The sequence below is a fragment of the Carcharodon carcharias genome, chromosome 31, assembly GCF_017639515.1.
Source record: "Carcharodon carcharias isolate sCarCar2 chromosome 31, sCarCar2.pri, whole genome shotgun sequence".
Classification (NCBI taxonomy): Eukaryota; Metazoa; Chordata; class Chondrichthyes; order Lamniformes; family Lamnidae; genus Carcharodon; species Carcharodon carcharias.
The window spans coordinates 21225946-21239165 of record NC_054497.1 but is presented as its reverse complement, the minus strand read 5'-3'; the positions used below and the strand labels follow the sequence as shown (position 1 = coordinate 21239165).

Here is a 13220-nt window from a genome sequence, read left to right as displayed (position 1 = left end):
CTGGCGAGTTGATTGGGTGAAAGCTCTGCCTGTATCAAAGATGGCGGCCAAGTGTGGCCCTCGTAGGGTGGGCACGGGGATTAGCCAACCGGATGTCAATCTGCGACCTCTGAGATCACGTGGGAAATTAAATCCGGGTCAGTACACCGGAAGAGGAAATGATCAAACAGTGCCAACCGATCTGACGTCATTCAAAAACAGAAACATCCGGAGCAAGATCGGGGGAAAAAGGTGAAAAACCGGGAACAGGGATTGGGATCTGACAGGATGGAGTTGGTATCTGAGGGGAGATGGATTGGGATCTGAGGGGAGAGGGATTGGGATCTGAGGGGAGAGGGATTGGGGTCTGAGGGGAGATGGATTGGGATCTGAGGGGAGAGGGATTGGGGTCTGAGGGGAGGAGGGATTGGGATCTGAGGGGAGAGGGATTGGGATCTGAGGGGAGAGGGATTGGGGTCTGAGGGGAGATGGATTGGGGTCTGAGGGGAGAGGGATTGGGATCTGAGGGGAGAGGGATTGGGATCTGAGGGGAGAGGGATTGGGGTCTGAGGGGAGATGGATTGGGGTCTGAGGGGAGAGGGATTGGGATCTGAGGGGAGAGGGATTGGGATCTGAGGGGAGAGGGATTGGGGTCTGAGGGGAGAGGGATTGGGATCTGAGGGGAGAGGGATTGGGGTCTGAGGGGAGATGGATTGGGATCTGAGGGGAGAGGGATTGGGATCTGAGGGGAGAGGGATTGGGGTCTGAGGGGAGGAGGGATTGGGATCTGAGGGGAGAGGGATTGGGATCTGAGGGGAGAGGGATTGGGGTCTGAGGGGAGATGGATTGGGGTCTGAGGGGAGAGGGATTGGGATCTGAGGGGAGAGGGATTGGGGTCTGAGGGGAGAGGGATTGGGATCTGAGGGGAGAGGGATTGGGGTCTGAGGGGAGATGGATTGGGGTCTGAGGGGAGAGGGATTGGGGTCTGAGGGGAGGAGGGATTGGGATCTGAGGGGAGAGGGATTGGGGTCTGAGGGGAGAGGGATTGGGATCTGAGGGGAGAGGGATTGGGATCTGAGGGGAGAGGGATTGGGATCTGAGGGGAGAGGGATTGGGGTCTGAGGGGAGATGGATTGGGGTCTGAGGGGAGAGGGATTGGGGTCTGAGGGGAGGAGGGATTGGGGTCTGTGGGGAGAGGGATTGGGATCTGAGGGGAGAGGGATTGGGATCTGAGGGGAGATGGATTGGGGTCTGAGGGGAGATGGATTGGGGTCTGAGGGGAGAGGGATTGGGATCTGAGGGGAGAGGGATTGGGATCTGAGGGGAGAGGGATTGGGGTCTGAGGGGAGATGGATTGGGGTCTGAGGGGAGGAGGGATTGGGGTCTGTGGGGAGATGGATTGGGATCTGAGGGGAGAGGGATTGGGATCTGAGGGGAGATGGATTGGGATCTGAGGGGAGAGGGATTGGGGTCTGAGGGAGAGGGATTGGGGTCTGAGGGGAGATGGATTGGGATCTGAGGGGAGAGGGATTGGGGTCTGAGGGGAGGAGGGATTGGGGTCTGTGGGGAGGGATTGGGATCTGAGGGGAGAGGGATTGGGGTCTGAGGGGAGGAGGGATTGGGGTCTGACGGGAGATGGATTGGGGTCTGAGGGGAGAGGGATTGGGGTCTGAGGGGAGGAGGGATTGGGGTCTGTGGGGAGATGGATTGGGGTCTGAGGGGAGAGGGATTGGGGTCTGAGGGGAGAGGGATTGGGGTCTGAGGGGAGAGGGATTGGGGTCTGGGGAGAGGGATTGGGGTCTGAGGGGAGATGGATTGGGATCTGAGGGGAGAGGGATTGGGGTCTGAGGGGAGAGGGATTGGGATCTGAGGGGAGATGGATTGGGGTCTGAGGGGAGAGGGATTGGGATCTGAGGGGAGGAGGGATTGGGATCTGAGGGGAGAGGGATTGGGGTCTGAGGGGAGGAGTGATTGGGATCTGACAGGATTGGGATCCAAGGGATTGGGATCTGAGGGAGGGATTGGGATCTGACAGGATTGGCATCTGAGGGAGGGATTGGGATCTGACAGGATTGAGATCCGAGGGGAGAGGGATTGGGATCTGACAGGATTGGGATCCGAGGGGAGAGGGATTGGGTTCTGATAGGATTGGGATCCGAGGGGAGAGGGATTGGGTTGCGACAGGATTGGGATCCGAGGGGAGAGGGATTGGGTTCTGATGGAAGAGGGATTCGGATCTAAGTGAAGAGGGACTGGGATTTGTGGGGTGTGAGATGGGCATCTAAGGAAAGGGGACCTTTTGATTTTGCCCTTATTTTAAGATCCTCTACCTGTATTAGAACATATAAAATAGGAGCAGGAATAGACCAAATGGCCTGTCCATCATCTAATAAGATCATGGCTGATTCTCGACCTCCTCTTTCCTACCAATCCCCTTATCCTACAATTTCCTTAGGGTCCAAAAACATTGGCCTTAAGTATATTCAGTCTTCTGGGGTGGAGATTTCAAAATCTTCACAACCCTCAGTTCAAAATCACCAATCCCTAATCCTGAGACTGTGTCCCCTGCTTCTAGATTCTCCATCCTCTCAGCATCTCAAGCCTTTTAAAATCTTATATGTTTCAATATGTTTCATTCTTAAACTGCAGTGAGCATAGGCCTAACCCAATGGAACTGGACTGACCACCCAGCACCGACCCAAAAACCACAACAGCAAACTCAGCCCTGTCAACCCTGCAAAGTCCTCCTTACTAATATCTGGGGGGTTGTGCCAAAATTGGAAGATCTGTCTCACAGACTAGTCAAGCAACAGTCTGACATAGTCATCCTCAAGGAATCATACCTTAGAGATCATGTCCCAGACATCACCATCCCCGGGTATGTCCTGTCCCACTGGCAGGACAGGCCCAGCAGAGGCTGCGGCAGAGTGGTGTACAGTCGGGAGGGAGTTGCCCTGGGAGTTCTCAACATCGACTCCAGACCGCATGAAGTCTCATGGTGTCAGGTCAAACATGGGCAAGGAGATCTGCTGATTACCACATACCGCCCTCCCTCAGCTGATGAATCAGTGCTCCTCCATGTTGAACACCACTTGGAGGAAGCACTGAGGGCGGCAAGGGCACAGAATGTACTCTGGGTGGAGTACTTCAATGTCCATCATCAAGTGTGTCTCAGTAGCACCACAACTGACCGAGCTGGCCATGTCCTAAAGGGCATAGCTGCTAGACTGGGTCTGTGGCAGTTGGTGAGGGAACCAACAAGAGGGAAAAACATACTTGACCTCATCCTCACCAGCATACCTGCCGCAGATACATTGTCCATGACAGTATCAGTAGGAGTGACCATCGCACAGTCGTTGAGGAGACGAACTCCCATCTTCACATTGAGGATACCCTCCATCATGTGTGGCACTACCACCCAGCTAAATGGGATAGATTTCGAACAGATCTAGCAATTCAAGACTGGACATCCCTAAGGCGCTGTGGGCCATCAGCATCAGCAGAATTGTATTCAAACACAATCTGTAATCTCATTGCCCGGCATATCTCCCACTCTACCATTATCATCAAGCCAGGGGATCAACCCTGGTTCAATGTAGAGTGCAGGAAGGCATGCCAGAAGCAGCACCAGACATAACTAAAAATGAGGTGACCCCTATAAGCTATAACTCAGGACTACTTGCGTGCCAAACAGCATAAGCAGCAAGTGATAGAGCTAAACAATCCCATCACCAATGGATCAGATCTAAGCTCTGCAGTCCTGCCAGATCCAGTTGTGAATTGGACAATTAAACAACTCACTGGAGTTCCCTAGCCTCAATGATGGGGAAGCCCAGCACATCAGTGCAAAAGATAAGGCTACAATCTTCAGCCAGAAGTGCCAAATCGATGATCCAACTCAGTCTCCTCTGGAGGTCCCCAGATTACAGGTGCCAGTCTTCAGCCAATTCAATTCACTCTATATGATATCAAGAAACAGCGGAAGGTACTGAAACTGCAAAGACTATGTGTTCTGACAATATTCTGGCAATAGGACTTGTGCTCCAGAACTTGCCGCACCCGCCAGGGCAACTCAGCTCATGACCTCATTGCAGCCTTGGTTCAAACATGGACAAAAGAGCTGAACTTCCGAGCTGAGGTGAGAGTGACTGCCCTTGACATTAAGGCAGCATTGACCGAGTGTGGCATCAAGGAGCCCTAGCAAAACTGGAGTCAATGGGAATGAGGGGGAAAACTCTCCACTGGTTGGAGTCATACCTAGCACAAAGGAAGATGGTTGTGGTTGTTGGCGGTCAGTCATCTCCAGGACGTCACAGCACAAGTTCCTCAGGATAGTGTCCTCTGCCCAACCATCTTCAGCTGTTTCGTCAATGACCTTCCTTCCATACTAAGGTCAGAGCTGGGGATGTTCGCTGATGATTGCACAATCTTCAGCACCATTTGTGACTCCTCAGATACTGAAGCAGTCCATGTCCAAATGCAGCAAGACCCTACAATATCCAGGCTTGGGCTGACAAGTGGCAAATAACATTCGTGCCACATAAGTGTCAGACAATGCCATCTCCAACAAGAGAGAATCTAAGCATCACCCCTTGACGTTTAATGGCATTACCATTGCTGAATCCCCCACTATCAACATCCTGGGGGTTACCATTGACCAGAAGCTGAACTGGACTAGCCATATAAATGCTGTGGCTATAAGAGCAGATCAGAGGCTAGGAAGACTACAGTGAGCAACTCACCTCCTGACTGCCTAAAGCCTGTCCACCATCTACAAGGCACAAGCCAGGAGTGTGATGGAATATTCTCCACTTACTTGGAACAGTGCAGCTCCAACAACACTCAAGAAGCTTGACACCGTCCAGGACAAAGCAACCCACTTGATTGGCACCACATCCACAAACATTCACTCCCTCCACCACTGACGCACAGTAGCAGCAGTGTGTACCATCTACAAGATGCCCTGCAGAAATCACCAAGGCTCCCAGACAGCAGCTTCCAAACCCACGACCACTACCATCTAGAAAGACACAGGTAGCAGATACATGGCAACACCACCACCTGGAAGTTCCCCTCCAAGTCACTCACCATCCTGACTTGGAAATATATCATCATTCCTTCACTGTCACTGGGTCAAAATCCTGGAACTCCCTCCCTAACAGCACTGTGGATGTACCTACACTGCAGTGACTGCAGCGGTTCAAGAAGACAGCTCACTACCACCTTCTCAAGGGAAACTAGGGATGGGCAATAAATGCTGGGCCAGCCAGCGACACCCACATCCCGTGAATGAATAAAAAAATTAAAATTTAAAAATCGCTCCTTATTGGACAATTCTCCCTGGGAATCAGTCAAATGAACTCTCATTGCAACCCCCTCTAAATATATTATTCCCTGGGTATGGAGTCTAAGGGCAGAATTTTACAGCAGTGGGATTTTACATTCCCGCTGTCGTCAATGGGGTTTATAATGTCTCGCCGCATTTTACAGCTCCATCCCCGCCAAAACGGGGCCATAAAATTCTGCCCTAAAACTGCGCACAGTACTCCCAAGTATGATAAAAACAAAAAAACTGCGGATGCTGGAAATCCAAAACAAAAACAAAAACAGAATTACCTGGAAAAACTCAGCAGGTCTGGCAGCATCGGCGGAGAAGAAAAGAGTTGACGTTTCGAGTCCTCATGACCCTTCGACAGAACTTGACGATGGTTCATGAGGACTCGAAACGTCAACTCTTCTCCGCCGATGCTGCCAGACCTGCTGAGTTTTTCCAGGTAATTCTGTTTTTGTTTTTGTTTTGGACTCCCAAGTATGATCTCACTAAAGTCTTGTGCAATTGCAGCAGGATTTCTTTTACTCTTATACTCCAATCCTCTTGCAAAAAAAAGCCGACATATCAATTGCCTTCTTAAAATTAAAATAAAAAATGCTGGAAATACTCAGCAGGCAGGCAGCACCTGTAGAGAGGGAAACAAGAGTTAACATTTCACATCCTGTACCTCCATGTAGACTTCCTGTGCTTCGTGTACAAAGGCATCAAAATCCCACAGAACATTAACGCTTTGTAGTTTCTCACCATTTAAAAAATATTAATTTTCTGTTCTTCCCACAAAGTGAATAATCTCACATTTTATTGCAATATACTCCACCTGCCTTCTTGTCCACTCATTTAACCTATCTTTAGCCCTTTACAGACTCTTTGCATCCTCCTCACAGCTTACTTCCACATGTAGATTTGTATGGTCAGCAAACTTGATTAGATAGTAAACAGCTGATCCTTCTGGCTCCCCACTAATAACAACCTATCAACCTGTAAATTACCGGTTTAGTCTTACTCTCTGTTTTTGGTCCTTTAATCCTCTATCAATGATGCCCTTAACCATATGGGCACTTGTGCAAATCCACGTTCATTCCAGTGAAGGTCAAGGAAATGTAGATGGGATGAATAAGTTGATAGCTTTATCTTGGAAATATTTGTACCCTTTGCTTATGATTTTTTTAAAAAAGAAAACCTTTTGCGCGGCACCTTACTGAATGCTGTTTGAAAATTGTTTATTTTAGTTGTTCATTCCCGCAACATGAGTGTCACTGGCGAGGCCAGCATTTGTTGCCCCTCCCTAGTTGCCCTCGAGAAGGTAATGGTGAGCCACTTTCTTGAACCGCTGCAGTCCCTGTGGTGTAGGTACAGCCACAGTGTTGTTCGGAAGGGAGTTTCAGAATTTTGACCCAGTGACAGTGAAGGAACGGTGATATATTTCCAAGTCAGGATGGTGAGTGATTTGGAGGGGAACTTACAGGTGGTGTTACCAAGCGTCTGCTGCTCTTGTCCTTCTAGATGGTAATGGTCATGGTTTTGGAAGGTGCTGTCGAAGAGGCTTGACAAATTGCTAGTGTATCTTGTAGATGGAATTCAAATTCAAATATAGTACATCTACTGGTTCCCCTTTATCTACCTTGCTAGATACATTCTCAAAAACTCTAACTGATTGTCGTACAAGATATCCCTTTTGTAAATCTGTGTTGACTCTGCCTAGTCATATTATGATTTCTTTTTAAGTTTCCTCTTACCGCTTCCTTAATATTGTAATAGATTCCAGCATTTTCCCAACAGCTGATGTCAGGCTAACTGTTCGCAAGTAGCAGGTAACTAATTAGCCTTATTAAAGGGCCTGTTAAGGTCCTCTGCCTGATGAAAGGAGGCAACCTTCTAACAGCAGACGGGGGTCCAGCACCCCAAATGGCTTGTTAAACCCTCCATGTCACAGTTAATAAATGACCACAGATGCGCCCACAGACCACCCTGCAGACAACTCCCCAACCAGAATGACACTCTTACAGCTGTGACCAGTTTTAATTTTAGAACGTTTGAAAGGTTCTGAGAGGGTCTCTCTCCCCCTCTATCTGTCTGTCTTTCTGTCTCTCTCTCCCCCTCTCTGTCTCTCCCTCTCTTTCCATATTTCTGGCTGTCTCTCTTCCCCCCTCCCTGTTCTCCCTCTTTCTCTCCCTCTCTCTCTCCCTCTGTCTGTCTGTTTCTCTCTCTCTTTCTCTCTCTCCCTCCCTCTCTTTCAGTATGTCTCCCCCATCTCTCTCTTTCTCTCTCTCACTCCCTCTCTCTCTCTGTGTCTCGGTCTCTCTCACCTACAGCAGTTGTGTCCACCTCTGACAGTAGGGTTACCACACTCTCAGTACTGAAGAGCGTCCTGTTGACAACCACCCATCGCAGTTTCGGGAGCCAGTCTCAGTCCTTAATTGGACAGCGAGCTCAGCCACTGGCCACTAATTGGGCTGCCACTCAAAAAACTGGAAGATCCCAGCCCCAGAATAAAAATCCAGCCTAAATATTGTTTAATATCTCTGTCATTTCCTTATTCCCAATTATAATTTCTCCTGACTCAGCCTCTAAGGGTCCCATAATTACCTTTGCTACTCCCTTTCTCTTCACATACTTGCAGAAGCTCTTACAACCTGTTCTTCTATGTCTTGCTCATTAACTCTCAAATTCTAGTTTTATCCTCTTTATCAATTTTTGGCCACCCTTTGCTTGTTTCTAAAACACTCCCAATCTCCTGGCTTCTTACTTTTCTTGACAAAAGCCACTTTGTTAATTTAATGCTATCCTTAACCTCTTTAGTTAGCCATGGAGGGATCTCTTTCCCTGTGAAGTTTTTATTTCTCAAGGGAATATACGTTGATTGAGAATTATGCAGTATTTCCTAGAATAGTATCATAGAATGGTTACAGCACAGAAGGAGGCCATTCAGCCTGTCATGTCTGTACTGGCTCTTCGCAAGAACAATTCACCTGGTCCTGCTCCCCTATCTTTTGCCTGTAGCCTTGCATGTTTTTTTTCTCTTCAGATAATTCCCCAATTCCCTTTTGAAAGCCACGACTGAATCTGCCTCCGCCACAATAAATTCCAGATCCTAACCACTCTCTGCGTAAAAAAGTTTTTCCGCATGTCCCCTCTGGTTCTTTTGCCAATCACCTTAATTGTTCGCCATTGTTCACATATTGTCAGACCAATCAAACTGAGCTAACTCACCCCTCAGAACAATGTAATTTAATTTATTTAAGTTCAATACTCTAGCTTTGGACTAACGTACATCGCTCTCAAATTCATTTTATGATCACTCTTTCCCAAAGGACCCCTTTACTAATTAACCCTGACTCATAATACAAAACAAAATCTCAAATAGCCTGGTTGGTCCCACAATCTATTGTTCAAGAAAACTGTCTCATGCAGGTACAGCAAGCAATTAGGAAGGCAAATGATATGTTTGTCTTTAATGCAAGGGGATTAAGGTACAAGAATAAAGAAGGCTTGCTACAATTGAACGGGGCTTTGGTGACACTACATCTGGAGTACCGTGTGCAGTTTTGTTCTCTATATCTAAGGAAATTGATACTTGAATTTGAGATAGTACAGCGAAGGTTCACTAGATTGGTCCCTGGGATGAGGGGGTTGTTCTGTGATGAGAAACTGAGTAAATTAGGTCCATGTTCTCTGGAGTTCAGAAGAATGAGAGGCGATCTCATTGAAACTTATAAGATTCTGAAGGGGCTTGACAGGATAGACGCTGAGAGATTGTTCCTGCTGGTCGGGAAATTTAAAACACGGGGGCACAGTCTCAGGATAAGAGGCTGAGGACTGAGTTGAGAAGAAGTCTCTTCACTCAAAGGGTTGTGAATCTTTGGAATTCTCTACACCAGAGGGTTGTGGGTGCTCAATTGCTCAATATATTTAAGGCTGGAATATGCAGATTTTTGTGTCTGTCACAGAGTCAAGGGATACAGGGAATGGGCAGGGAAGTGGAGTTAAGGCAGAAGATCAGCCATGATTGTATTGAATGTTGGAGCTGTCTCAAGCAGCCAAGTGGTCAACGCCTGCTCCTATTTCATATGTTCTCAAGTACTTGTCTTGGATTCATTCCATGAACCCATCCGCCCAACTACTTTTACTGATTTGATTTGTGCATTTGAGATGAAGATTAAAGTTCTTCATGGTTATTACATTACCTTTAATACGAGCTTCTCGTTTCTTGGTCTGTCCAATGGTAGAATTACTGTTGAGGGCTGATAAACGACTCCTGTCAGTGTTATCTGACCCTCGTTATTCGTTATCTTCACCCACACCCTAATCTACTTACTGCTTTTCCAAGCCAAGGCCCTTTTTCACTCCTGTCATAGGAACATAGGAGCAGGAGTAGGCCATTAGGCCCATCGAACCCACTCCACCATTCTAACAGATCATGCCTGATCATCTACCTCTGCGCCATTTTTCCCCACTATCCCTATAACTCTTGATGCCATTAGAATCCAGAAATCCATCGATTTCAGTCTTGAACATGTTCAATGATTGAGCTTCCACAACCCTCTGGGGTAGAGAACTCCAAAGATTCACCACCCTCTGAGTGAAGAAATTCTTCTTCATCTCAGTCTTAAATGGCCTGCCCCTTATCCTGAGACGGTGTCCTCTGGTTCTAGACTCACCAGCCAGGGAAAACATCCTATCCACATCTACTGTGTCACACCCTGTAAGAATTTTGTAAGTTTCAATGAGATCAGCTCTCGTTCTTCGAAACTCTAGAAAATCCAGGCCCAGTTTCCTTAATCACTCCTCATAAGACTATCCTGCCATCCCAGGGATTAGTCTGGTGAACCTTTGTTGCACACCTCTATGGTAAGTATATCCTTCCTTAGATAAGGAGACCAAAACTGTACACAATATTCCAAGTGCAGTCTCATCATGGTTTGGTACAATTGCAACAAGACATCTTCACTCCTGTACTGAAATTCCCTTGTGATGAAGGCCACCATACCATTTGCCTTCCTAATTGCTTGCTGCATCTGCCAGCTACCTGTCCTGATGTCATCCTTTAATATCGAGCCATCCTCCCCTTTTCCATTGGAAAATTTAGATCCCAACCTTAGTTACCAGGCAATTATGCCTCTGTGATGACTGTTGGATCAAATCTATTTGTCTCTATTTGTGTTATTAATTCAACCATCTTATTATGAAGGCTTCTTTCGTTCAGCTAAAGTGCCCTTACATTTTACTTTTCGTTACTTTTCCCTCATTCACAGATGCACAACTATTGTTAAACTATTAAACTAAGGGACTATTGTCCCTTCCTGTCACATTCTGCTTGTCTTATCCAAATCGCTACGCTGCTCTGTGACCTTAACTTTTTTGCTTTAGATTTACAAGTTTCCCCTCTCTTCGGCCTTCCCCCCCTCACTGCTGAAGAGTAGGGGAGTTTTTCCTGGTGCCCTGACCAATATTTGTCCCTCAGTCAACATCACAAAATCAGGTTAACTGGGTCTTTATCACATTGCTGCTTATGGGAGCTTGCTGTGTGCAAATTGGCTGCGTGTTTCCTACATTACAAGTGACCTCGCTTCAAAAATACTTCATTGGCTGCAAAGCACTTTGGGATGTCCAGTGGCTGTGAAAGGTGCTATGGAGATGTAAGTCTTTTTTTTAAACTGTGTCTACAACCCCAAGTGATACTTACTTGGCAGGATAGTCTTACGAGGAGTGATTGAGGAAACTGGGCCTGGATTTTCTAGAGTTTCGAAGAATGAAAAGAGATCTCATTGAAACTTACAAAATTCTTACAGGGTGTGACACAGTAGATGTGGATAGGATGTTTTCCCTGGCTGGTGAGTCTAGAACCAGAGGACATCATCTCAGGATAAGGGGCAGGCCATTTAAGACTGAGATGAAGAAGAATTTCTTCACTCAGAGGGTGGTGAATCTTTGGAGATCTCTACCCCAGAGGGTTGTGGAAGCTCAATCATTGAACATGTTCAAGACTGAAATCAGACACTGGCTCCAATTAGGTTTAAGTAGAGCCTATCCTAAGAACAACTCCCTCTTTCCTCAAAACTGGTGCTAGTGGCCCATGAACTGAAACTCCTGCCTCCCACACAAATCTTTCCACCACACATTCAACTCTCCCATCTGCTTTGCCTGTATGTCAGTTAGTGTGTGGCTCAGCCCAGAGCTAACAATCCAGAGATTATTATTACCTTTGTGATTCTGATTTTAATTTCGACCCTCACACCTCAGCAGCAACTCATTTCCCCAATGTCGTTGGTACCTGTGTGGACCATGCCAACTGGATTTTGTACTGTTGAAGACGGGATGGAGCAAAATGGATGTCAGGAATAGGTGGGAGCTAAAGGTAAGATAGCAGAACGTGTTATTAGCAGAACAAGGGTCAGCACTGTGATAGCAAAATATAAAAACAAATGACAGTTGGCTTTGTGGGGGAAGGGGGGGATTTACGGTTTGGGGGGAAAAACTTGGTTTTAAAAAGGGGTCCAGATGGAGGAGAGTTCATGATCTGAAGTTGTTGAACTCAATGTTAAGTCCGGAAGGCTGTAAAGTGCCTAATCGGAAGATGAGGTGCTGTTCCTCCAGTTTGCGTTGAGCTTCACTGGACCATTGCAGCAGGCCAAGGACGGACATGTGGGCATGACAGCAAGTTGAAATAGCAAGTGACAGGAAGGTGCTTGGGGACTGAGCGAAGGTGTTCCACAATGCGATCTCCCCAGTGTAGTGGCGATCGCATTGGGAGCAGCAAATACAGTAGACCAAATTGAAGGAGGTGCAAGTGAAGCGCTGCTTCACCTGAAAGGAATGTTTGGGGCCTTGGATGGTGAGGAGGAAGGAGGTAAAGGGGCAGGTTTTGCACTTTCTATGATTGCATCCCACCCCTGCCATCAGGGCCAGCTGTCACTTGTTCTCACGTTTTGCTTTCAGAGAGTGCTGACCCTTGTTCTGTTATTAACACATTCTGCTGAGTTACCTTTATGCCACTATTAGTGCCTTCTTTAGTCTTTAACACCACCATTAACACTCCCTTGTGTCCATGACATCTTTGTCAAATCACTCCTTGGCTCCCACCTATCCCAGACCTTCTATTTTGCTCCACCCCATTTTAAACAGTATAAAATCCATCACATTCCTATCTCTTTTTAGCTCTGAAGAAGAGTCATACAGATTCGAAACGTTAACTCTGCCTGCTAAGTTTTTCTAGCATTTTCTGTTTTTGTTTCCGATTTTCAGCATCTGCAATATTTTGCTTTTATTTTTGTGTCAATAGTAAGTTTTGCACCTTCCCTTTCCTTGGAAGAACTGCCTGCGGGGAGCACGTTGATAGGGGCAGATTGGACAGAACGTGTTAAACTCTCCAATGTAACACTAAACATGAATGTTGGATCCCACTCATAGAAAGTTCTTCTCCACAGAGACTAGAAGCAGCCAGAGACTGGCGAGAAAATTATAATGTTCGGTGACATGGATTTTGAAATTGAAGAGGATAAATTGTGAGTAATTGTTACTCTGATTAAATACTCAAGTGGCACCAAACGTTATTATCTGTTACTGATTTGTGTGCATTCATGGGATGTGGGTGCCAATGGCAAAGCCGGTATTTATAGTCTGTCTCTGCTGTCACTGAGAAGGTTATGATGCACCATCCCAGCCCAGAAGACTGTCAGGCAGGGTGTTCTAAGGTTTTGATCCAGTAGCGATGAAGGAACAGTGATAGACATTCAAGTCAGGTATGTGACTTGGAGGGGAACTTGAAGGTGGTGGTGTTCCCATCTACCTGTTCGCAATGATGGCGGTTGTGGGTTTTGGGAGGTTTTGGTGAAGAAACCTTGGTGAGCTGTTGCTGTGCCCCTTCTAGATGGTGCACACTCCAGTCACGGTGTGCCGGTGTTGGAGGGAG

General features: G+C 47.0%; 1 protein-coding gene across 2 annotated transcripts in view; it reads left to right on the top strand.

The window, feature by feature from the left end:
• The first annotated feature begins 134 nt into the window (after positions 1-134).
• Positions 135-13220, top strand: part of pick1 (protein interacting with prkca 1) — a 42619-nt gene continuing 29533 nt past the window's right edge. The window contains exons 1-2 of one of the 2 annotated variants that reach the window (XM_041178122.1): positions 135-231; positions 12736-12813. In XM_041178122.1, coding sequence (XP_041034056.1) covers positions 12773-12813 — 41 coding nt within the window. In that variant the 5' untranslated portion in view covers positions 135-231; positions 12736-12772. Of the gene's footprint in view, positions 232-11567; positions 11667-12735; positions 12814-13220 lie in introns of those variants that run through there. The other variant, XM_041178123.1, reaches the window with a different exon arrangement.